The 24,468-nt window shown below is 36.1% G+C and overlaps 2 protein-coding genes across 3 annotated transcripts; one reads left to right on the top strand and one right to left on the bottom strand.

Annotated features, from left to right (window-relative positions):
- Positions 1-929: 929 nt before the first annotated feature.
- On the bottom strand, positions 930-20,370 carry LOC132204657 (uncharacterized). 2 transcript variants are annotated; one of them, XM_059633282.1, is made up of 3 exons: positions 20,304-20,370; positions 4,932-5,487; positions 930-3,986 (listed from the first exon to the last, which is right to left on the bottom strand). In XM_059633282.1, exons 2-3 carry the CDS (start codon positions 5,466-5,468, stop codon positions 3,159-3,161), a joined length of 1,365 nt encoding a protein of 454 aa, XP_059489265.1. In that variant the 5' UTR covers positions 5,469-5,487; positions 20,304-20,370; the 3' UTR covers positions 930-3,158. The 2 variants fall into 2 exon arrangements, with proteins under 2 accessions (XP_059489265.1, XP_059489266.1); XM_059633283.1 differs by lacking the exon at positions 20,304-20,370 and adding an exon at positions 5,581-5,630.
- LOC132204656 (mucin-2-like) lies at positions 4,787-8,128 on the top strand. Its single transcript, XM_059633281.1, has 3 exons — positions 4,787-4,884; positions 4,958-5,896; positions 6,558-8,128. The coding sequence occupies exons 2-3, from the start codon at positions 5,714-5,716 to the stop codon at positions 8,022-8,024; spliced, it is 1,650 nt and encodes a 549-aa protein (XP_059489264.1). The 5' UTR covers positions 4,787-4,884; positions 4,958-5,713; the 3' UTR covers positions 8,025-8,128.
- Positions 20,371-24,468: the final 4,098 nt, after the last annotated feature.

Here is a 24,468-nt window from a genome sequence, read left to right as displayed (position 1 = left end):
ATCCTTGTATAAAGAACCTAATTATGTAATTTTTAAATAACGTTTTCCATTTTGGAATTATAAATCATGAAATATATCCTTATTATGTATGTAAAATTTAAAAAAAAAATCATACTTTAATGATATTAATTGCTTACTTTTTAAGTCACATATTTAAAAGTCATCTCGTTATTTCACGCAAAATTTACATTCAAAATATATTTCTGCTGAGATTTCGAATAAACTTGCAACAAGAAAATTTTGCACAGTTACAGTCGGCGTCAATTTTGTATTATTTACTTTTATTGTTGTTGATTTGTACAAATTTTTACTTCAGACTGTTTATATTTAATTGTTGAAAACAATTATTTGAAAGGAATTGTTGAACAAAACAGCACCAACACCAACAAGAATTTTGCTAAGCTTCCAAAATCAAAAAGACCCCATCCGCCGCAGCGAGCTTCGATTGACTTTACTTTCAAATCATTTTTATAGTTGCTATCTCCTCCATCCTATACTAACGATGCCACTTATTTCCCTGCAATTCCGGATTGGTGGGAAAAAGTTGATATTTTAATTTAATGAAAGAATTAAAATTATATTTTTACTATTAATTGATTCAAAATTTTAAATCGAATTGAAAAAAGGGCGGACAATTATTTGGTCTCTAGTCTTGAAAAATATTGTGCTTAGTAAATATTTGATTGATTATTGTTAATTTTTTTGGTTTTTTAAGAAAATTTCAAAATCAATCTTGGAAAACCAATTAATCAAAATTCCCGTATTAATTGCAAGGTTTTTAAACAAAATTCATGTACATCCAGTCCGGCCCTGCGCACCTCTCCTGATTATTGATTGAAATAAAAAGAACGGTTAATGACGCTCGGGTTTAATTACAACAGTGCGAAGGGAAAAGGAATCAATACAAAAGCAGCTTCATTATTCCTCCAACACAGACTGCTTTATTATTTTTGTAAAATATAAGCGATTTGCAGACACACTCTTGTAGTGCGGGATGAACACAGACAGACAGACAGAAAAACAAGTAGTTAGACACGTAGCTCAAAAATGCAATCTTACAAATAGAGTCCGCGGGCGCAACAAACACGTGTTGATTTCAGAGTTATGATTATCATATTGTCAAAGTTATATACAAATCCGAACGGCTGGGAACGTGAGACTTGTTAAATCTGCAGATGTATAAAAACTTTTATACATTTGATTTGATTTGTTCTCCATCTCGGCACAAAACATCAAAGATAGGACGCGTTATTAAATTTGATTTCCAAACAAAACTGATATAATTTACGTGCATTGCGGACACTGCATTTTTTTTCAGCAGAATTGTTTGTTTATAGAACAGCTGAAGTCACTGCTTGTGCTACTGATTACTTTAATTAATACACTTATGAACAGCCAGAGGTTTTTCGATATGAACCAGCATTATTCCAAATAAAACTTTTTTATATATTATTTTGAAACGTCCAAACTTCCATTTTTAATTTATCATTTCGGAGCTAAATAATTACATTTTTCCGAATTGGAGGGAGTCAAATTTCATTACGCACCTTAACAAAAATATCCAAATTTTTCATTGTAAATTAAAATTTCTTCAAAACTTTTCATTGGAATAACACTTTTTTCCTCAAATATTCTTCTTATTTGTTTAATTAACGACATCTTTGTCCTCTCTCTTGCAACACTTATTTTAATTCTAATAAATTATATCTTATGGAAACGTCTTACAATCTACAGAAGCCAGGAATTTCAGAGCTAAAAAGACTATTATGAAAAAGCTCTGCGTCCACATTTATCTTATGATAGAAACGATTTTTCACTTTATTGCTACAGAAGGATGTGGGAACATCGTTAATTTGTCGTCAAGATTCAACTCTATTATTTTAAAACAGCTTAGTTATTTTTTTTTTGTCATTATACAATTTATTATTCTGCTTTAAATACGTTTCTCTTTCTTTTTATTTGCCATTCAGGTATGGATCCAGAGCCGGATGTTTTTTATTTTGCCTCGGTCTAAATGAAGAATACACAAATTCTAAAATACTTGTTTGCACAATAATTAGAATATTAGGCCCTGGTATTTTTGATTTTAGTCGACACTTCAGCAGACATGCTCCTGGTTTAAAATAATACCCAATCAAGGGATTTTGCGATTACTCATGACTATTGAAAGTTTTTTTTCTCTCCGTCTAGTGACTTATTGTGTATCAATTGATTAGAATCTGTTGTTTCTTGAATTAATCGCAATTCTATTTGGTTTAGTTCATAATTTTGATTGTCCTTGGGAACGGGAAAACTGAACATTTTTCTGCAAGCTCTGCTGGTCTAAATATTTCCCCGATTTTGATTCGTCGTGTTTTCGCGAATCTTACATTGGGGCAGGGGTTTTGTTGCTGGGCTTAGAGACGAGAAACACATTTTAATGGTCAATTAGGGTCGTATATCACAGAGAGGATTATATATGAAATACAATGCAGCGCGCTAGTATAGTGCTTGTGCCACTTGACACCCGTCTTGCCTTTGGTTTGCTTTGATTTCGCTGCCTTTTTGTCGTGTTTATGTATCGCGTACTTTCGAAAAATGATGCACTGCTTTTTTGGCACTAATAAATGGCAAGAAAAATACTTCCACTTACTTGCAATTTCTTTCTGATCTACTACTTTCTGGAAAGTATCAAATGAAGATTTAAAAATTGATACAATGATTTCCATTTTTAATATAAAAGAAATTTAATTTTTATAGGAATTCTGAAGCGTATGAAAAGATAAATGGTGATAAGCATAATACAAAATAAAAATGCTAAAAATGTGAATAAGTTTCAAGTTAATATTAATAATTTTAATAATTTAAATAAATATTAATCCCCCTTTCTTCTGGATGCATGCGAAATTTGAACTTTTTTCATAACTCCAATTTTTAATAAATAAATTTTGAGAGGAGAAATTGCATCAATAACAAAATATTAACAATAAGCTGCGCTCCCATTCTCTCAATCACTCTAGATTGTACATCGATTAATTTATCGTCAGTGCCTCCGACCACGATCTCAGGAATAAAATTTATTCTTGATTCACCCGCGCGGGGGTCGGCGCACGTCAAGCGTTTTTTAATTTTTTTTTTCAATTTCACCACGGGTCGTCTCGGGAAAGTCAAAGTCCTAGCTATTTGACGAACAAATCCTTCAGCGTCGAGCAAATTGAGGAGGAGCCGCCGGACGAACTCTGCTCCTTTTCGGCTCCCTTGGCCTCGGCCTCCTTGTCCTCGGGGGCGGGAATCCCCTCAGGGTCGCTGCCCCTGCGCAGGAAGTCCTCGATGGCGCTGCCCAAAATGTGTGCGTCGACCACGGAGCCGCTCGGCCTGTCCCAGACGAGCCTCTTGGCCGTCTCGACGCAGCTCTGACTGCGTTTGGATCGGCCTGCCTTGACCTCCGTGACCTCGGTGACCTCCTCGGGGGCGGTGAAGGTCACCTTGGGCGTTTCTGGCTTGGAGGCGACCTCTTCCTTCTTCGCCATGGGCTGGTGCCGCTTGGCGAACCAAGAGGTCGGGCTGACCTTGCTCGACTTCTGGGTGGCGCCGCCAGCGGCGTCGCCGTCGGCGCCGTCATCCTGCTGCAGGATGGCCATGTCGAAGCTGCTGGAACGCGAATCCTTGAGGCGCGACCGCTTCTCGGCGTGCGACTCCTCCTCGGACGCCGTCTTGGCCGCCACCTTATCGTCGGCGCCGGTGTTGATTTCCTGCGCCGACGACGTCAGCGACAACAGACTCTTGAGGTCCGAGTTGGTGCACACGATGCCGGCGGCGCCGGGCCCAACCACGCACAGCTGCTCGGACGATTTGCGCTTCGGCTGCACGGCCAGTGAGGGCACCAGACTGGCGAGACCGGCCGCCTCCGAGTGCCTGCGCACCTCCATCGCCGGCGTCCGTAGAGTTCCGGTGCACACCATGCTCTGGAAGCGCACTGGCGAACCACACGTGCCGCTCTCCTCTATCTGAAAAATGGAAAATAAATTACATTTTGGTTCAAAAATTTGTTATGATTTAATGAAAGAAGGGAAATGATGAATACAATTTTATCATTGGGAATTCTACATTAATTTTTAACAGATAAGTTAATTGAATATAATCAATTATATTAAAATATTTGTTTGGCCTAAAACATGGAAATTTTTGGAAAAGTAAGAAGATAATTTTAATTGTAAAATTGGCGCCGATACCATTTAGCTCAATTTTATTGTCTTAAAATTTTTGAGTTATAAAATTTAATTTTACGTTTAAAAACGTTTCCTTTCTAGAATTTGAGTTATGAGGTTTCAGCACTACAAGAAACTTTGAAATACTGATTAAGAAATACAAACTGTCTTGAAAAATTGTTTATCCATAAATCATGAACGGCTGATAAAGTTCAGCAAGCTCGTGAAATAAATTTGTCTTATATTTCGTTAATTTTTAGGCCTTAAATTTGAAGATATTTTTTCATTTCCTATACTCATATTTTTTTATTAAATTTTCTTTCAAATAGTTCGTTATTTTAATTGAAAATATTCAATGAAATCTGTAATTTCCCAAATTTTGGGTGAAATTTTCAAAAATTTGCAACACCTGTGTGGTGTGAAATAGGTGATTTTTCTCTCAGCATTCTGTTATCAAGAAAATCTACGTTTTTTTAGTTTTTTACACATCTTCCATTTTAGTACAAAAAAGATATTTAGGTGATCACCTTTTTCCCCCACCACTTGAAGATGAGGATAAAAGGAAAGGGTCTTCATTGAACCTTTTAGTTCTCAAATTGAATTAATTGTAATTGCAATTTTTTTTATCTGCTCGTCAATGTGAGCAGTAAAAGTTAAAATTAACAATCAAAATTTTAATTTATTCTATAAAATCTAAGTATAATTTAATTATTATTGATGAATAGTAAATTAAAACTCTCTCACCTCGCAAACCTGCTCCCTGCTGTCAGTCTTGTAGATTTTCATCTTGGCCTTTCGCGCGCCCTTGATTTCGGCGATGTCGTCCATGATGTCCAGGTGCAGATTGAAGCTGGACGAGTCGCGCCTGGCGACGGGGAACGCGGCGAACGACTCCCTGCGTCCACGGTTGAAGATGCCCGTCGGCGGGAACTTGGAGATGGTGACCGAGTGTCTGCGTCCAGGGGTCGGGTTGGTGGTCAGCGTGGCGAGGAAGGCGGTCTCCTTGGCGATTTCCGACTGTCTGCCCTCGGACAGCCGGCGCACCTGGCTCGCCGTGATGCCTGAAGTGCACGACGGCGTCGGCAGACTGCGCTTCCGCATGTCCCGAGCGTCACGCCACGGACACAGGAAGGCGGGGTCGGTCGTGTCGTCGTCATAGTCCTCGTCGGACGGCGCGTTGTCCGAACCGCCGACTGCGCCCTCAAGCTCTTTTTCGTCGTCCTCCTTGATCGCCTCCTCCACCACAATCAGTGGCTCGGGCGTGTACGAAGACCGACGCATTTCACAGGTGACAATTTTCCTGCAACAAACCAAAAAGATACTTTAGCATTAAACAGATCATTAGGAATAATTGTAAATATTGCAAATTTGTATGTTGAATAATTTTTTTTACTAAAAAGCTTCTTTTTTTTAAACAAATGACCCAGCTCGGTCGGTTCTTTAGATGATTATTTGCTAACAGGCGGTGTAATTTGTTTTTGAAATTTTGAGATAAAACTGCAGTGGGATAAGCAATCGGCAACAGCATGTCTCAATCTCTCTTGTTATATCTTTTATCCATGGAGTATTTATACTTTGGTAATGAAGCGTTCAGGACCGAGAAGCTTCCATCCTTGATCAACATGAAGTTGTTCTCGGTGGTTGTAATAATTTACTTATGTTCGGCGGTTGTTAATTGCTACAGTGTGAACCAGCAACTTTTCAAAAGGGTAAATAATCTTATATTAGTCAAATATAATATATTTTTTTTTTAGGGTCAGGCCAAGACAAGGTCTTGTCGGCAGCCTGTGCCCTTTTTAGTGGCGCAGAAGGCGCCACTCAATTTTGTCTTTTTATCTTATTCTACCGCGGCGGCCGAGTCTCTTTTGATATCGGGTGTTTTATGCAGATATCTGCTAGTTCATTTTTTCAATTAAAATTTGTTTGTATTGACGAAGAAGAATAAAGTAATAAATATTTAATTAAATAAATAGAAAATCAAGAACCAGTCGAAAATTTATTGTATCATCATAGCGTGATATTGGTATAATAAATTTAATTTATTGTATCATGGTACTATTTTTGTTATAATAATATCAAAATTGATATAACAATGGACCAATGGTATTTTAAAACTTGGATTCATAATTTATTACAAAAGAAATCAATTATTTGGTACTCAGGGAATATATAAAGATTCAATTCAGATTTTAACGAAAAGGTGACTTGGCGCAGTTGGTTAGGGAATGTGAAATTCTCAAGTTCGAATTCCCTGGATGACTCATTATATCAATTATTATATCAACACTTTGATATAATATTGATGTTAATTTAGATCAATGTTGGTACCATTATTAATATAATATAATTTCAATTGGGCATCGATTTTAGCAAGGTCAAGGGCAAGGACAAGGTCAGACTACGACGACGACGACAACTACCACCACCACCACCACCACCACAACAACAACAACTACGACTAGACCAACCACAACCACGACTACACCAACTACGACCACCACCACGCCTACTACAACTACGACGACACCAACCACGACGACCACCACGCCTACTACAACTACGACGACACCAACCACGACCACCACCACGCCTACTACAACTACGACGACACCAACCACGACCACCACCACGCCTACTACAACTACGACGACACCAACCACCACCACAACAACAACTACGACTAGACCAACTACAACCACGACTACACCGACCACCACCACCACCACGCCTACTACAACTACGACGACACCAACCACGACCACCACCACGCCTACTACAACTACGACGACACCAACCACGACCACCACCACGCCTACTACAACTACGACTACACCGACCACGACCACCACCACGCCTACTACAACTACGACGACACCAACCACCACCACCACCACGCCTACTACAACTACGACGACACCAACCACCACCACCACCACGCCTACTACAACTACGACTACACCAACCACGACCACCACCACGCCTACTACAACTACGACTACACCAACCACGACCACCACCACGCCTACTACAACTACGACGACACCAACCACGACCACCACCACGCCTACTACAACTACGACGACACCAACCACGACCACCACCACGCCTACTACAACTACGACGACACCAACCACCACCACCACCACGCCTACTACAACTACGACGACACCAACCACGACCACCACCACGCCTACTACAACTACGACGACACCAACCACCACCACGCCTACTACAACTACGACGACACCAACCACCACCACGCCTACTACAACTACGACGACACCAACCACCACAACCACCACGCCTACTACAACGACGACGACACCAACCACCACCACCACCACGCCAACCACTACAACTCCCAATAATAATGGTAATGGAAATGGTAATGGAAATAATGGCAATGGAAATAATGGCAATGGAAATGGTAATTCGGGAACAACAACCACCACCACAACCACAACTACGACTACGCCAACTACGACTATAGCAACTACAACTACGACTACACCAACCACGACCACCACCACGCCTACTACAACTACGACGACACCAACAACGACCACCACCACACCTACTACAACTACGACTACACCAACCACAACTACCACTACACCAACTACAACCACCACCACGCCGACTACAACTACGACCATACCAACCACAACTACAACTACAGAAGCTACTTCAACAACTTCAACAGAATCACCAACCGTGAAACCCACGAAGAAATGTAGTTGGATAAAATTAGCAAAAAAGACAATGTGTGAGCTAGAATTTAATGGATGTGGAAAGGTAAAATGTTCCAATGTTAATAAGTCGTCAAATGAGAGCTAGCTAAAAAAAATTCACGCTAGAAATTATATCTCTTTTTTGCTCCGGTATTTCAGCTATTAACACCACTTATTAATAATAAATATTATATCAAAAATTGAAAACCACTTCACCCCTATTTCTTTTAATTTCATTCAAACCCATGTGGTGGCTGTTAATATAGCCGCCACATTTATATTCAAATAAGACGTAATTAATCAACTTATGTCCTAATTGTAAAGTTCAAAAATTGCTTCGAGTGGAAAAAAATGGTTAGAAAATTTAATGTGGTGATATTTTTTTTTAACTTGGAAGAAATTAATAAATCTTTGTATAAAAAAATGACAAAATCAATGAATTGAGGCTTAAGCCGTCAATGAAAAAAATTAAAATAATATATATATTTAATAGACAAAGAACGTTATGCAAGAGCATTACTAATGCTTTTCCTGAATCTTGAATATCATCTTAGAGCGTGGCGTATAAGTAAAAACTTATTAGGAAATATTCCCTCACACTAACATTATATTTAATGATTTTACTTGAAATCTAAAAAATGAAGCATAATAATAATTGAGGCGCACACTTGAAATTGTCAAGAAATTATGTCTTCACAAATTAGGGAAGTACACTTTTCAGGTGACACGACTCGAAAAAAAAAATAGCAGATGTTTAGCCGGTTTTTTGTCATGTGGTGGGCGATAAAAAAATTAAAATGGTTTATTTTTTATTTAAAATTAAACGCCTTTTCTAGGGTTCTGAACCCACCTGTTTGCATGATTAAAAATAGCGTCGTCGAAAATTGCACCACTGGACTGGCCGACAAGCAAAGTGAGTCGCTCGTACTATAAAAGGGATCTTCTCTTCCTCTCTCTATCGTCGCCCTTCAATTTGGACCGCTGCCTTTGGTGCTCACAGTGTGTTTATACAGTCTGGCTGCGCTGCCTGGGCGAGGGTGGGCAAAAGCATTTCTGCCAGAGTGAGAGAGAGTGTGTGTGTGCCAAGAGAAATTAGATTATTATTCACCCCGAGCAGCAGCCAGGCTCTCGAACGTCAGCACCCTGCGAAGAAGCCCTGCAAGCAGGAGACTCGAGACAGACGGAGCCTCTCTTAGAGGTGCGTTATTATTTGCATCAACTGTGTCTCAAACTTTGGCTCAAGAGTATTAAGAGGCGCATCAAAAACCTGGAAAGTGCAGGAGCGTTGAGAGAGCCCTTTCAATATCAATAAAGGAATCTGTTTTTCCAAAGTATTGATTTGAATTAAAATTGTAACCCAGAAGTTTATTATATTAAAATAAGTTTCCAAGTTAAAATCGAAGTAATAAACGATAAAAAATATTTTATTTTTACATTTCTATAATATATGACAGCACTGACTATTAAGATTAATTCTGCAATAATTTTTCTAATTAAAATAAATTTTTTTAATTCTTATCAAAGATTCTTTGACAAAGAAAAATTAGTGTGGACAAAACCAATTAAAAAATATCCACACTTCCAAAAAGTCTAGTTAGCAAACTTAAAAAAAGCTTATAATCAAGTTAAATTCAATTCTTCGTCTTATTTTATTTGTTTATCCAAAATCATCTTCAAATTTTGAATTTAAAGTGAATCCTTATTTGAACGGAAATAAACTATTTTGGGTTTTGACGCTCTCTGCGCTTGCTTTTTGAATTAGTGGCAAATTTTCATTTCAACCGATGCGTGTGCATGTAACCGACCGACCACTGCGTGCTACTTTCCGCTAATCAAGCAGCGTGTTTGCAAATAATTTTGTACTTTGCCAGAGGGATGCCGCCGCAAATGGAGTTGCGCTCCCACACACTATGAACGGAGTGATCCGCACGTATGTACACACAAGCCGAGAGATAGGCCAGGACGGTAATTTAATTTGTGCATGTACAGCACACCCGCAGCAGATTGCACATGCAATCGATTTGCACTGCACTGTTATCGAAGCAGAAATTTCAGCTTTTTTTTGCAAATTCAATTTTGTAACCAAATGACTTGCATAATTCTTCAAAAAATTATCATTTATTGTTACAAATGCTAAACCACAACAGTTTAAAATCAACTCCATATAATTTGACCATTTTTATTATACATAAAAGCACGCTTTACACCTAAAATAGAAAAGCACAATTGAAGAGTAATTTTTATGATGTGATAAGTTGACAGGTTAGACATAAAAGAGACGGACGGGAAAGTCAAAAATGCTGGTAAAAATAGATTATCAATTAAGAAAAACCATTAAATATATGTCCAGGAATATTCCAAAAGTGCTTTGATTCTACGAATTATGTTAAAAAAGATATTTCCAGGTAGTTTTGTATATTTTGAGAGGATATTAAAGATAAGATTAAAAAAAATAAACAAATTACTATAATAAAACTGGCTTAAAAGACATTCCTCTAATCTTGTTTAAGAAAAACACTATTTAATATTTTTTTTTTTATAAATAATCGTGAATTTTGTAAATTAATTTTCTTTCGATTTTTTCTTTAAAAAATCAATAAGCATACACAGAAAGAAAACTGCTCGTTGTAAGAGAAATCGTAGATCTCTTCACCCCAACACTTGTTTGCCAGCTGACCCAATTAAAAAGTTGCTGCGTGTGCTGCACACAAAATCGATCTCTCATCATACACCGGGCTGATTCAATGTCCGTGCGTAACAAACCTTCGCGCCGAGAGAGAGAAAAAAAACGGCAAGCTCGCCAAGTGCATGTAATCTGATTTGGGCTCCGAATTTGACCTGCCCTTGGTCAGAGCATTCTACACGCGCGCTCCACCGAACCGAAAAAAACCACCCTTTGTGAACACAAACGCGCGCGCTGTATAATTTTGCTCACATATTTTATCGACGCTCCATATATACATTATCCTTTCTAGTCTCAAACTCTGTTTGCGCTTCATTTTATACCAGGAAAGGTAATTTGGAAGCTCTGACTAATCAGAAGATAATTAATATTTAAGTAACATTGTTTCAATGTTTTTTTATGCACAAATAATATGAATTCCGTCTGGATTTTGGAAATGATTGAATTAATTTAAAATTAAATGACAGGTCAAGGTGGATTTACAGAAGGAAATCAAACATAAGGCAATTTTTAAAGTAAAGCAAGTTTTGTGCATCCCAACAATTAGGGCAAATTTTGATTGTTGTCGAGTGTTTGATTGAGCAAAAAAGTGCAGCGTTTTCAGTCAATCGAAAGGTTGGAACAACAATCTCTCATTTAAATGACTGGAAAATAAAAATTCAAATTTATGAATATTTTCAAGGATGTTTTTATCTAAAATGAAAATATTTTCTTCCGCAGAGCGTTCTGCGATCGATTAATTTGAGAACCCCAGCACAATTGGAATAAAATTTTCCATTCAAAGCTTCGACAGAACTGATTGATCGTTGGAAAATGAAAAGCCAGCAACAGAGACTTGTCTCTTTTATTGTGATAATAAGTTTTTAGCAGGCGGTCCATCTCGGCGCGAACCGCTCTCTCAAGTTTCCGCCTTTTAGAAACTTTTTGCACATTTCTTATTTTTTTTTACTTGCTTTGTGAAAGAGTGAACAATAATAAAATTATGTCACAGAGACCAATCAGAGCCACTATAATTTTGATGTTGGTATCAAATCTTGCGAGAACTTGGGAATATTTGAATTTTTCTTTTTTGGAAATAAAATTCAAAGTTTAATTTTAATTTAATGCTGATGTCATGCTTATTTGGTCAATTTCTGCTTTAATGTGACTCTCAAGGCTAAAAAAATACTTTTGGCCGGAAAAGGTAAAATTTTCGACACCGAATTAAATTTCGCAAATGAAATTTTCAGTCCTTTTTGCTTTTAAGATAAAAAATATCAGAACCAGAGAGGCTCTTTAAAAATAAATTCTCCTCCAACAATGTATAATTATAGAAGTTCTGTAGCGGCAAAGAGTCTGCTCTAATGTACACGTTCCCGTCCATCAGTGGCCCAGTTTTACTGGCGCGCGCGTTTCGAAACGCAGCTGAAAGAAGGCAAAAAGAAAAAGAGGCGCGAGTCAACAAACGCTCTCGCATGAAAAATTCATGTGTCGCAAATGGAGTGAAGGTCGTTTCAGAGCGAAAAGTGCGAAGAGAGAGGCTTCCAGATTGTTTACCGCTCATCTCCGGCGCGCTCTTCCGAAGCAGATCGATACACCTGGCACGCAGCAGCCAAACCAACCCTTTGTTTACACACTGATAATTATTTTTCCGCGAATTCGCTCAAGCGCTCCGCTGTTTGATACAATATATGCGTTTTGTATTGCCACTTGTTGCGCCCCGCACTTGATATATTTGTATTCCGGCCGCTGACAGACAAACACTATGTCGGGCCAACGGTCACTCGTGATTCAAAGGATTCCCCGTTCGAAAACAAATATGAGAGCAGTTCGCTTCCACACATATCGCATTCACCGCCGAGTTCAGCGGCAAATGGAAAAGTCAAAAACTAAATTGATCACGGTTTGTGCAGTTCATAAATGTTAAATTCTAAACTCTGATTCCAAAGAAAAATGATTACAAAATAAATAATATTTCTTTTCTTTTGATTTTGATTATTTAATTCCAATATTAATAAATTAGTGTAAACCACAAGCAATCTTTGATGTATTATTTAAAGGATTTTTTTCTAATTTAAAAGAACCATCTTGCAGGACAACAATTAAGGCATTAAAATAACAAAATATTTTGTTAAAAATTCAATAGAAACAAAAATTCCGTCCTCAATTTACAAATTTAAATGCAAAAAGTTAGTCTAATTTCTCAGCAGTTCTTTAAGTTCATTGCTTTTGAAACACACTTAATAGTTGAACGTTTCCATCTTCTTTAAAAAATTTAAGAATACATATAAAATTAAAACAAAACTTCATTCAATTTGTTGTGAAACTAAACATGCAAACTGAATTCAAACAAATTAAATTTTGACAAATTTGATGTAGCTTCCAAAATAATGTAAGGAAATCATCTGAATTTCAGTTTAGAATTTTGCTCTTTATTCTCCTCCTTTTTTTTAATTATTAAATTCAAACGTCAGCTTAAACTTTTAGAAAATATTTGAAAATTAAACAACTTCAACTGAAAAACTTTCAATTTATTCTCAAAAACAGAAAATATTTTAAAAACTACAGTTTTAACAATATTCTTGCTTTTTTTTGCATTTTTGACAGGTAGGTGGTTTTATTATTTCAATTTTCTAAACGACAATGACGGTAGATCTTAAATCTAAGCAAAATCTTGATGCCTTTTAATACAAAAATCAATTTTTTTCCTCCAAAAAATTGCTTTTTTAATTTGTAATGTTTTTTATCAATTGAAAAAATAAAAATGAACAACAATAATATCAATGATATGCTTTAATAATTACAAACAATCAAACCCAAATCTAAAACTTCTGTAACTTATCAAGATACATTTGTACTGATAAATTCTAATTTTATATTTTGCAGACGAGGAAGCCTATTTATAAAAATCGTCCAACACAGATTTATTATTTTTCTTTTGTAAAAAGTGATTCTTTTCAACCTTTCGTGATTAAACTAATAATTTTTTTATCAATTTTTCCTCAATGCTCTCTTTGCACGAAAAAAATTGAACCAACTGGGAGAGAAAATGAAAGCTTTCGTGGAAATAAAAGCGTCATCAGAGGAGCAAGGAAAAGCGAGAACTGCTTTTGGGAAATGCGTGCAGCCCGCAGAGATTTTTGTTGTGACGCCGGCAATAAACAAAATCGATAGCGGCGCGCGCGCGACGAGATGCCTGGGTAGTGCTCGTGATTGCCAATGAGCACCTGAGCGTGAACATCGCGACACTACTTGCGCGCATAAATTTGCACACATGGGAAACGACGAGCGGCTTGGTTATTTCCTACCTTCCAGCCCCCGTTCGCCGCCAAGTAAATCCAGCAGCCGAAATTAATTTTACAACGCACACATGCCAGATTAGCGACGACTTTCTAACTGATTAAATTATACGCAAAGCTTTCAACGGAGTATTTTTATCAAAGACAAAGTTGTCGGGAATAAATTTATCTTTTTTCGACAAAAATTATTTTGCAGCAAATGAAGAAATTTTATTGCAGAGCTTGTGGCCAAACGCTAAAAATTCTCATATGTATAGTTTGCAATCGAAAATCAGTCGAAAATGGAAATATTCTGACAGAAAATATTAGCCACTAAGCGAATACTATTTAATTATTCTTCGTCGATTTTGAAAATTTATTCCCTTGAATCTTGGAAACTGTATTTTTTTATTTTAAATGTCTTTCGATTTGTTTCTAGTTTTAATTTAAGAAAAATATTTTTTCTTGGTTCAAATTATCTTGAGCTTTAGTATACAAAATACGCGTCCAAAAATATAATTGAAAGCAATTAAAAGATATTTTGATGTGAAAAAATTCAATTTTGCCTTCCGTGAAAATGATTTCTTTTTATTTCAATGTAACTGGGAACAAGTTTTAAATAATAACAGAAATAATAAATTTGAACAAAATTATCCTTTCATTTTGGCGGAAGAGGTCTTATTGATCAACACTAAAAATGTGAAGAAATAAAATATATTTTCATGTGAAAACGGAATGTTTTATTTTAAATAAATAAATAATTCAATTATTGCAAATAAGGATTCTGTGAAATTTTAGACGAAATATTTCTTTCAACCATTTCCACTTTGGATGAATCGTGATTGTAAAAGCAGTTGAACAAATAAATAATGTTAACATCAATAGTTAAGTTATACTTCCTGCAAAGCACAGATGTAGTGAATGGTTGCATAACCTAAACTAATGCAGGCGCTCTATTTTCTCTTTTAGAGTAATGGAAAAATTATTGACGGAGTAATTTTCAGATCAAAATACAGGGGATTACCAAGTTTAAAGGCTACTTCACTAAAATAGAGTATATCAATTTTATTGAAAAAGTTTCATTCTCCTATTGATAGTTTAAAAAATTGATAATTTATAAAATTACACGCGCAACCAGAGCTTATTAAATTTGACCTTTATTTTTTATTTTAAATTTCCATAAATTGAGTAATGAAAAGTCCTAACAAAAAAACTTGTAGCCGCACATTAAATCTCCAAATTAAATTTGCATATTTAAAAAAAAAATTATAAATTTAATTAAGTGATTAATTCTTCGTTCTATATCAATATTTTTTAACGATTTCCTTCAGTTTAAATTTTTATTTTCAAAAAGTACAAAATGTGACGATTTGACTTCAAATATTACAAAATCAGTAAAAGAGATGAATTTTATTTCATATTTTTCAAAATAAACGAGGAGGAAAATCAGCGATGATCTGCCAGTTTTTTTCCCAAAGAGTTCGCAAACTCAATTTCATCAACACCTGCCGAACTTCTTTCATCTTTCTCAACTGTCCGTCCACAAAGTTTGATCAAGAGATATAACCGAAAACATAATCCCGGCAAAGTGAAAGGGGGATGCCTCTTTTTTCAGCCAAAAGTTGGTCACCAAAGGCAATCAATCAAAATCGACCACGGGCAGAAAATTTGATTGGCCGCCCGCGCAATTAGGACCGCGGGTCGTCGCATTCAATCTGCGGATTGTTCCGAGTAAAACAAAAAAAAATAGAGACAAACAGACAGATGCCTATCGACCGGCGGCCTATTCTGTCTCGCGCGGAACCTGTGGAATTGGTAACAGGTGTCTGACCGCGTTCAAGCTCCGGCGAAAAGCAGAGCACGTTCCGCGAGTTAATAAGTTCATTAAGCCGCGCACGGTCTTCTCTAAACTCTGTTTGTCGAATTTAATCAACAAGTCTTTTGCAAAATTTAATGGTTCAATATTATTTTAGGAACATTGTTGAATCAATTTTTAGCAAGAGTGTTGATAAAATTTTGAAAAAAAAAGGGAAATTTCTACTCTATTATTTTTACGAGTTCGATTGATAGGACTCAATACATATATTTTAAATTTTGACAGTTTGGAAATTGTTCAGATTATGTTTAAAAGCGTTCAACTTTCTACTTTTAATTGCAATACAAAAAATAAAATTAAAAATGGAAAAAAATTACATTTTGACAAATTAATTTTGTTATGAATTATTTACTTATTATTTTTTTGTAGAAGTAAACGAATTAACAAAAGTGATTCAATTTTCTATTTGCATAATTTTAGGTGAAACTTATTCGTAAAAATGTTGCAGTTCATTCATTTGAAAGCCCTTTGCCTTTAACAGTACATTGATGAAATTAATATATTTATTTAATTTTTTTGCGTTATATTGCTGATGTTTATTTTTGTAAATTATTACAACAAGCAATTTATAACATGGGATGGAGCCTGTTTTTCTTTAGAATATTTTATGAGCTATTGAAAAAATTGCTTACCGTAAAATTTTACAAATGTTATAAATGCAAATAGCAACTTTTTAGACAAAAAAATATCACATTTTAGACTGAATAAACATACATTTCCTAGAAAAAAAGTGACTTTTGATATGAAAAAGGAGATTTCATGCATAAAAACTAGTAATTTGGACACTTTCCTATAGTTTTAAATAAATTAACTAGTTTCTAACAAATAAAAAATATTAAATTAATGAATTTTTGTTTTCTTTGCTTTCTTTCAACTCATCAACAGTTCGAGCATGTTTTTTTTTATAAACGAAGGTATTACATTTTTCTAAAGCTCTTGAAAGTTGACAAGTCGCTGCCGACTTGTTGACTATTGATCAACTCGGTGACAAGCGCGAGCAATCAGCCCTCGCCGGAATGAAGAAGAAGTGCAATTTTTCTATCGGTGCTGCAGTCGCTGGCAATTAATTTTTCCTTGAAAGCGGTCAGCGTTTCTAATAATTGACTCGCAGTCGTTTTTCACTCGCAGGTTTGTGTGCCGCTTTTAATTAACTCGGCTGAGCCGCCAGGAGATTACTTAAAAAAGCTGAAAGAAGGCGAGCTTGGCGCGCACGAGGGGAATAAAAAACAGAAAATCCGTCGCGCGTTTAAGCGTTTGCTTTGAAGTTGACTTCAATTGAGGCTGGCGAACAATGGCGCAAGTACTACTTGGAGCGTTCTATTTTCGCCCCCGCGCTAAAAAGAAAAAAACGCACACCGCTGCGAGCTGCTTTCGGCACGGCGACTCTCGCCGTCGCCGAATCGTGAAAAGGTTCATCGATCTTCCACCTCAGCAAATAATGAGTGCGTTTTTCAACCGATATTGAACCGGAATTACATTGAAATCGTATTGAATTCTTTTTCACTTCTTTTGGTGCGAATTTTGAAACATAGAGGAAAGAAATTATTAAAAGTATTGACGTTTGTCCATTTTTCGAATCCTTGAAATTTATTTGGGTGTAAAATATTGTCTTAAAAATAACAATTGTCCGTGTATAGTTTAAAAATTATAAGTCCTGAGCAGGTATGCTTGTTTATCAGTGGAAATTTAAAAAATTAAACATGAAATCTCATAAAATAATATCAATTCCACAATCTTTCTTGGGAATTTTTCTCTTCTATAAACTTATAAATGTAATAAAGTTTTCTACTAGCCTTAATTGCAATCTTAATAAGTTTTTAAAATTATATATAGCAACAATTTTTTCTATCAGTTCCATCAGTTTCGTGTTTTTGGTCGTATATTTCCCGGGAAAACCACTGGTTGAAATCGCACACAGCTAAATTTTCTTATAAACATGAGCAAAACAAGCAAATTCATTATCAGATTCTGACGCAAACAAAATTTTGCGCGGTTGGAAACAGCGATCAAAAATAATTTAACCGAAAAAAAAACGCAAAAAAAAACTAATGGCTGTCTATGCAATGCATAAAAAACACCAAAACGTAAATGCATTACACACCAAAAGATAAAAACGCAAAAAAGGCCCCGATACACAATAAAACACTTCTTGAGGCAGCACAAAAACACAGTAACACGAGCACTAAAAGTGGACTAAAAATGAAGCCAAAGCAGCTATAAGAATCACACCCACTAACAGCCATAATTAACCATACATGTGGATACGGACGGAAAGAATTGCGAATAATTTACTATTTAAAACTAGAAATTTAATTCACAAAAACGCACTAATAAACAATTGAAACACATTTTAAGGAGCACAAAGCAAAAAAACACTGTAACTCAACAATTAAAAGTCCAATTTTTCACAAAAATTTCAACCTTGGTGGTAAAAAGTTTGCAACAAAAATAAGGAAAATATTTTACTTTTAAAACTTTTCCTTCCCGTCTCGAGTGGTCTCTCATCTTTGGCGACGTAGCAAACACTTAAGAGCAAATTTGATTTCGGCCTGGAGACACACATTCGGGGAGCAGCTGCCTGCGAGTAGTGCCGATCAAAAGCAATAAACCTCTCGTAATTATATTTATATCTGCTCCTCCGACGGCTTAAAAAGTGAGCGCGCGACTTTCACGCTCGGCAGCCGCTTTTCATTAAAACTAAGAGAAGCAGAAAATTCGAGCCGCGTCTAATTAAAAATGGTGCTCTTGAAAAACGCGCCGTTTTCCTCAAGTTTTGCGAATCTCTAAGGAAATTCAAATTTACCGTTCTTCCTAAAAAATTTGAATTTGCAAAAATCTTCTTGATTAACTAATTGTGACAAGGGCCCTTTGTAAATTATATCATTTTGATTTAAAATATTAATTTATTTATTCAGATTTTTTCACGTTTTGACTCGTTTGTAAATTTTTTTTAGAAGCACTACCGGATTATTTGGCATATTTTCAATAATATAAAAGAATATTTACTGAAGTTCTTCCTTTGAAACAAATGATTAAGTTTAATTTTACTTCACTTATTTATTTTTTGAAAGACTGTTTTGGGATATTTCTCTGCAAAGGCCTTTTCCAACTAAAATTTTGGTCATTTTCCCAAGAAAAACAGGGTTTTAGTCTGGTTATAAAACAACATTGACGCGAATAATCCGTTCTCTACTTTATTTGCTCAGCAGCTCACACTCTGCTGGTTGCCCAATTTGCTCTCAGCCGTTCGTTCGGTTCAGCTGCCCAGCAGAGTCGGGGTCATTAACCAGCAGGGAGCTCCATCACTTTTGCGCATCAGGTGGAAAATGCGTTCAAAAAAAATGAACAACTTGAAGCACTTTTTGCCGGAAAACAAGGAAATGTTTGTTTTCAATTCGGTACGCACAATAAACACGCTTATTTGAATTTCCGAGATGTTTTGATTTGAGTGCCTATTGTGTGCATAAAACAATAATTTACCCTCCTGAGGCAGAACCTGTGACGTCTGAAATTCAAACTTCAACCCCGATTGTATTTTTCCCTCGAGCAATATTTTTTTTTTTAAATAATTTCAGTGTTTCAAGATTCGTTTCGAGAACTCAAAATCTTGATTCAAAAGTTAAGATTTTTTAGTTTCAAAAAATTTCTTTATCCGGCTAAAATTTACTTTCTAAGTGATTTGGATGAGATGATGCAATTTACAAACACTTTTTTGACACTTTTGATCCAGTAATTTGTTTCTTTTGGCCAATTTTTTGTAATCAACAATTCTCTTTTTTTAAATAGTTAATTTTAAAGAACTATTTTCATATTAAAATTTAAATTATTCAGGTAAAAAATTGCAAGAATTCGCAAATTCCAGGTCTGTTGTTATTTGATTTACTTTCATGCTGGTTTTAAGCGTCAAATAAAAACCAATTTGTTAAATAAAATTGAAATTTCTCATATCAATTCCTCCCTTAATTTCACTAATTATAAGTGCAATTGTAAACGCAATAAAAACACAGTTGAATTTAGTTGATATTTCAGATTTCACGGTGGTCAAAATCAATTACTTTTCAAGGAAATCTGGTTTAATTAAAAACATGAAAATCTTTAAATTTAAAAAAAAAAACATTTTAACAGCTCTTGAGATTTAGCACGGCCGGTGCCATTAGCAAAACAATTGTTATTTTTTACATCCTCTACAAATATGAGACACTTTGGCTTTGAATGGTTGATTTCATGGAAATTGAAACCTTCATACTTAGCTAATTTTAATGAATTTTAACTTAAATTTAGTAGTTCCCCAATGACCAAACAAAAGACCAGTTAAAATTCAAAATATTTTCTAACAAAAATGAAAATCAAATGCAGGAAATAATATTTAAAAGTTAAAAGAAATTTATCCTGGAACAGTCCGAAAAAAAAATTAAATAAAAAAAAGCGACGAAATTGCTTTATTTTAGACTTAAAATAGAATAAAAAAATTTTACTCACGATTCTAAGCAAACTCGTAATGGATGTTTGAAATGATTTTATAGAAAATTAAAACAAGGAAGACGTGGAAAATAAAAGAGAGTGATTTACCGCGAGTGGCGAGGCGGTGGTCGCGCTGAAGAAGGGTGGTTTGCAGAGCGGAGGCTGCTGCCCTGGCGGCGGCTGGGAAAGCAGTCAGTCGAGGGGTCGGCCGCTCTCCTCAGGCCGCCGCGAGCAGGGACGCGTGCGCGCAGCCCTGAGTCGGCCCGGCCTGCCTCGCTCTGGCTGCTGCCCTTGTAAATGGACCACAATCGATTGTAAGCAACTGGTTGCCACTGGCGCGGTGCAGCCGCCTGCCTCCCCCTGCCTGCCACTTTTCCTTCGCCCCCTGTCGAATATGTGCACATTATTATTATTGTCATTGTTCGAAACGCACGCCATTTCCATTCGATCGAATCACTCGATAAGCCGCCTCTGTCAGCATTTTTTTGCTGCCGCCAAATCAAATTTTCTCATTTCCGGAGCAAAATAAATGAGTGAATTGCAGACTTATCTAGAAGTTATTTCTGAACGATTTTTAAAGGAAAATGTTATGTATTTGATCTGAAATTGAACCAATGGGAATTTAGTTTCATGAATTCAAATAAATTTTTAGTCAATTGGCAATTTTTTGCTGATGATTCAAGACGTTGAATATCATCAAGTGAATAAAAATGCATGCAAAAATGATTAAAAGACCAATTTTTTGATAAAATATTCCAGTATTAAGATTTTATTTCTGCAAATTTACTGTTTGTTATTATATTTTTACAAGTTTAAAGAAAATTTTAATTACAAATATTATACAAAAATTGAAATTCGATGTCAAGTCTCAGTTTTAACAAATTCAATGATTTTTAATAATTATGCTTTTACATTAATTCTCACTTTTGAAGTTCATTTGAAAATTTAACTGGAAATTAACTTTTTTCTAAAAAGATTCCAACCATTGAAACAGAGCAAATTAATTGAAGTATCTATTTCAAAGTACCACTTTTTACCACTTCAATTTTGAATTTTCAAATATCCCAAAACCGCCTCTATTGATAGCAGTTCACAAATTTTCGTGAATTTTCAAGAATATCCCATTTTGACAGCAAATTTAACTCCGATTAGTTTAATTCTGAATTATGAAATAAAAATTAAATAAGAAATTAACAAAAAATCCCTTCAATATTTTATTTTTCATTAAAATGATTGCCAAAATTAATTATATTTTGCACAGCAAAGACCTTAAAAATGTGAAAACGACCAAGAAATTAATTAAATTTGAAATAAATTTCGCAAATTTATTTAATTTTTAAATCAATGCAATACAAATTGAGTCTAGACGTTTGCTACATTGTCAGGCTTATTGAGACGCATTCACCGTATTCAATCTGCCCGAACGAACGTGCATGGAAATGAGCTCGCGGTAAGTGAGATTTACAGTATTGGAAAACAATCATTCGCGAGAGCTCGACGGCAAAACATTTGTGCCGAGGGAAAACGAATTCCGCTGGGAATCGCAATTTGTCCTTTTTCAATCGTGCGAGGGCGGACTTTTCTACTTCTGTCCGTGGGCAGTGCGTCATTCGTGCCAACGTCGTCCGCAAGATGAGAGGAGATATTTTTGGAGATGCGACGTGTAAATGTGAAAACATAAGAATCATTTTCGATGAATCTATTTTTGTGCGCAAATCCCTCTTGACGCAAACACAAGAACTTTTCCTTCTTTTTGATTGGTTTCGGTCGCGGTTTCAGGCGATTACCTTCCTAAAATTAGCCACAACTTGTGACGCTTTCGGGGAAGCGAAAGTCAAATTTCAAGGAACATGTCAACAAATTTTTGGAAGACGAACTACTACTTTTTTAATTGAAGAACCTTGAGTCTTGAGACTCCATACATATTTGGAACTAAATTTGCAACACTTTGAAATTTTGATAAAATTGCATTGTGAATGGAATTAAATTTTGAAGAGGGGCAAAAAACTTGATTCAAAATATTTTGGACTGGAAAATAATTTAGCTTGCAAAATTTAAAACATTGGAAAAATATTGTTGCAATTTAGCTAAAAATCATTGTATTAGAAAAGAAATTTATGATTATTTTTCACTCTCTTTTGTCTTAAATTAGCATTGGGGGAGATTCAATAGACTTAGCTCTCCCGGGATAAAAGATATCCCGGGATAAACCCAAAGGGATAAAATTTAATCCACCGTCCCGGGTTAAATATTTTTTATCCCGCCTTCAATTTTTTGTCCCCAAATCAATGGGGATAACTTTTCTTAGCTCCCTCAACGGGACGAACATTTGACCAAAGAGTTGGATCCAATTGGATCCAACAATTTTTCACCGATCAAAGAGTTGGATCCAATTGGATCCAACAGTTTTGCACCGATCAAAGAGTTGGATCCAATTGGATCCAACAGTTTTTCACCAATCCAAGAGTTGGATCCAATTGGATCCAACAGTTTTTCACCAATCCAAGAAGTGGATCCAATTGGATCCAACAGTTTTTCACCAATCCAAGAGTTGGATCCAATTGGATCCAACAGTTTTTCACCAATCCAAGAGTTGGATCCAATTGGATCCAACAGTTTTTCACCGACCAAAGAGTTGGATCCAATTGGATCCAACAATTTTTCACCGATCAAAGAGTTGGATCCAATTGGATCCAACAGTTTTTCACCGACCAAAGAGTTGGATCCAATTGGATCCAACAATTTTTCACCGACCAAAGAGTTGGATCCAATTGGATCCAACAATTTTTCACCGATCAAAGAGTTGGATCCAATTGGATCCAACAGTTTTTCACTGACCAAAGAGTTGGATCCAATTGGATCCAACAGTTTTTCACCAATCCAAGAGTTGGATCCAATTGGATCCAACAGTTTTGCACCGATCAAAGAGTTGGATCCAATTGGATCCAACAATTTTTCACCGATCAAAGAGTTGGATCCAATTGGATCCAACAGTTTTGCACCGATCAAAGAGTTGGATCCAATTGGATCCAACAGTTTTTCACCAATCCAAGAGTTGGATCCAATTGGATCCAACAGTTTTTCACCAATCCAAGAGTTGGATCCAATTGGATCCAACAGTTTTTCACCAATCCAAGAGTTGGATCCAATTGGATCCAACAGTTTTTCACCAATCCAAGAGTTGGATCCAATTGGATCCAACAGTTTTGCACCGATCAAAGAGTTGGATCCAATTGGATCCAACAATTTTTCACCGACCAAAGAGTTGGATCCAATTGGATCCAACAATTTTTCACCGATCAAAGAGTTGGATCCAATTGGATCCAACAATTTTTCACCGATCAAAGAGTTGGATCCAATTGGATCCAACAGTTTTTCACCGACCAAAGAGTTGGATCCAATTGGATCCAACAGTTTTTCACCAATCCAAGAGTTGGATCCAATTGGATCCAACAGTTTTTCACCAATCCAAGAGTTGGATCCAATTGGATCCAACAGTTTTTCACCGACCAAAGAGTTGGATCCAATTGGATCCAACAATTTTTCACCGACCAAAGAGTTGGATCCAATTGGATCCAACAATTTTTCACCGATCAAAGAGTTGGATCCAATTGGATCCAACAGTTTTTCACCAATCCAAGAGTTGGATCCAATTGGATCCAACAGTTTTGCACCGATCAAAGAGTTGGATCCAATTGGATCCAACAATTTTTCACCGATCAAAGAGTTGGATCCAATTGGATCCAACAGTTTTGCACCGATCAAAGAGTTGGATCCAATTGGATCCAACAGTTTTTCACCAATCCAAGAGTTGGATCCAATTGGATCCAACAGTTTTTCACCAATCCAAGAGTTGGATCCAATTGGATCCAACAGTTTTTCACCAATCCAAGAGTTGGATCCAATTGGATCCAACAGTTTTGCACCGATCAAAGAGTTGGATCCAATTGGATCCAACAATTTTTCACCGACCAAAGAGTTGGATCCAATTGGATCCAACAATTTTTCACCGATCAAAGAGTTGGATCCAATTGGATCCAACAATTTTTCACCGACCAAAGAGTTGGATCCAATTGGATCCAACAGTTTTTCACCAATCCAAGAGTTGGATCCAATTGGATCCAACAGTTTTGCACCGATCAAAGAGTTGGATCCAATTGGATCCAACAATTTTTCACCGATCAAAGAGTTGGATCCAATTGGATCCAACAGTTTTGCACCGATCAAAGAGTTGGATCCAATTGGATCCAACAGTTTTTCACCCATCCAAGAG

Source organism: Neocloeon triangulifer, unplaced genomic scaffold, assembly GCF_031216515.1.
Source record: "Neocloeon triangulifer isolate White Clay Creek 2 clone unplaced genomic scaffold, ASM3121651v1 ptg000022l, whole genome shotgun sequence".
Classification (NCBI taxonomy): Eukaryota; Metazoa; Arthropoda; class Insecta; order Ephemeroptera; family Baetidae; genus Neocloeon; species Neocloeon triangulifer.
Note: the sequence above shows the minus strand (reverse complement) of the source record. Positions and strands in the feature narration are given on the sequence as shown.

Coding starts and splice junctions, on each gene's coding strand:
- LOC132204657 (XM_059633282.1), bottom strand. CDS start 5,468: ATGCGTCGGTCTTCGTACACGCCCGAGCCACTGATTGTGGTGGAGGAG. Junction 3,987..4,931: donor GCAGGGAGCAGGTTTGCGAG/GTGAGAGAGTTT, acceptor TCCATTTTTCAG/ATAGAGGAGAGCGGCACGTG.
- LOC132204656 (XM_059633281.1), top strand. CDS start 5,714: ATGTCTCAATCTCTCTTGTTATATCTTTTATCCATGGAGTATTTATAC. Junction 5,897..6,557: donor ACCAGCAACTTTTCAAAAGG/GTAAATAATCTT, acceptor CATCGATTTTAG/CAAGGTCAAGGGCAAGGACA.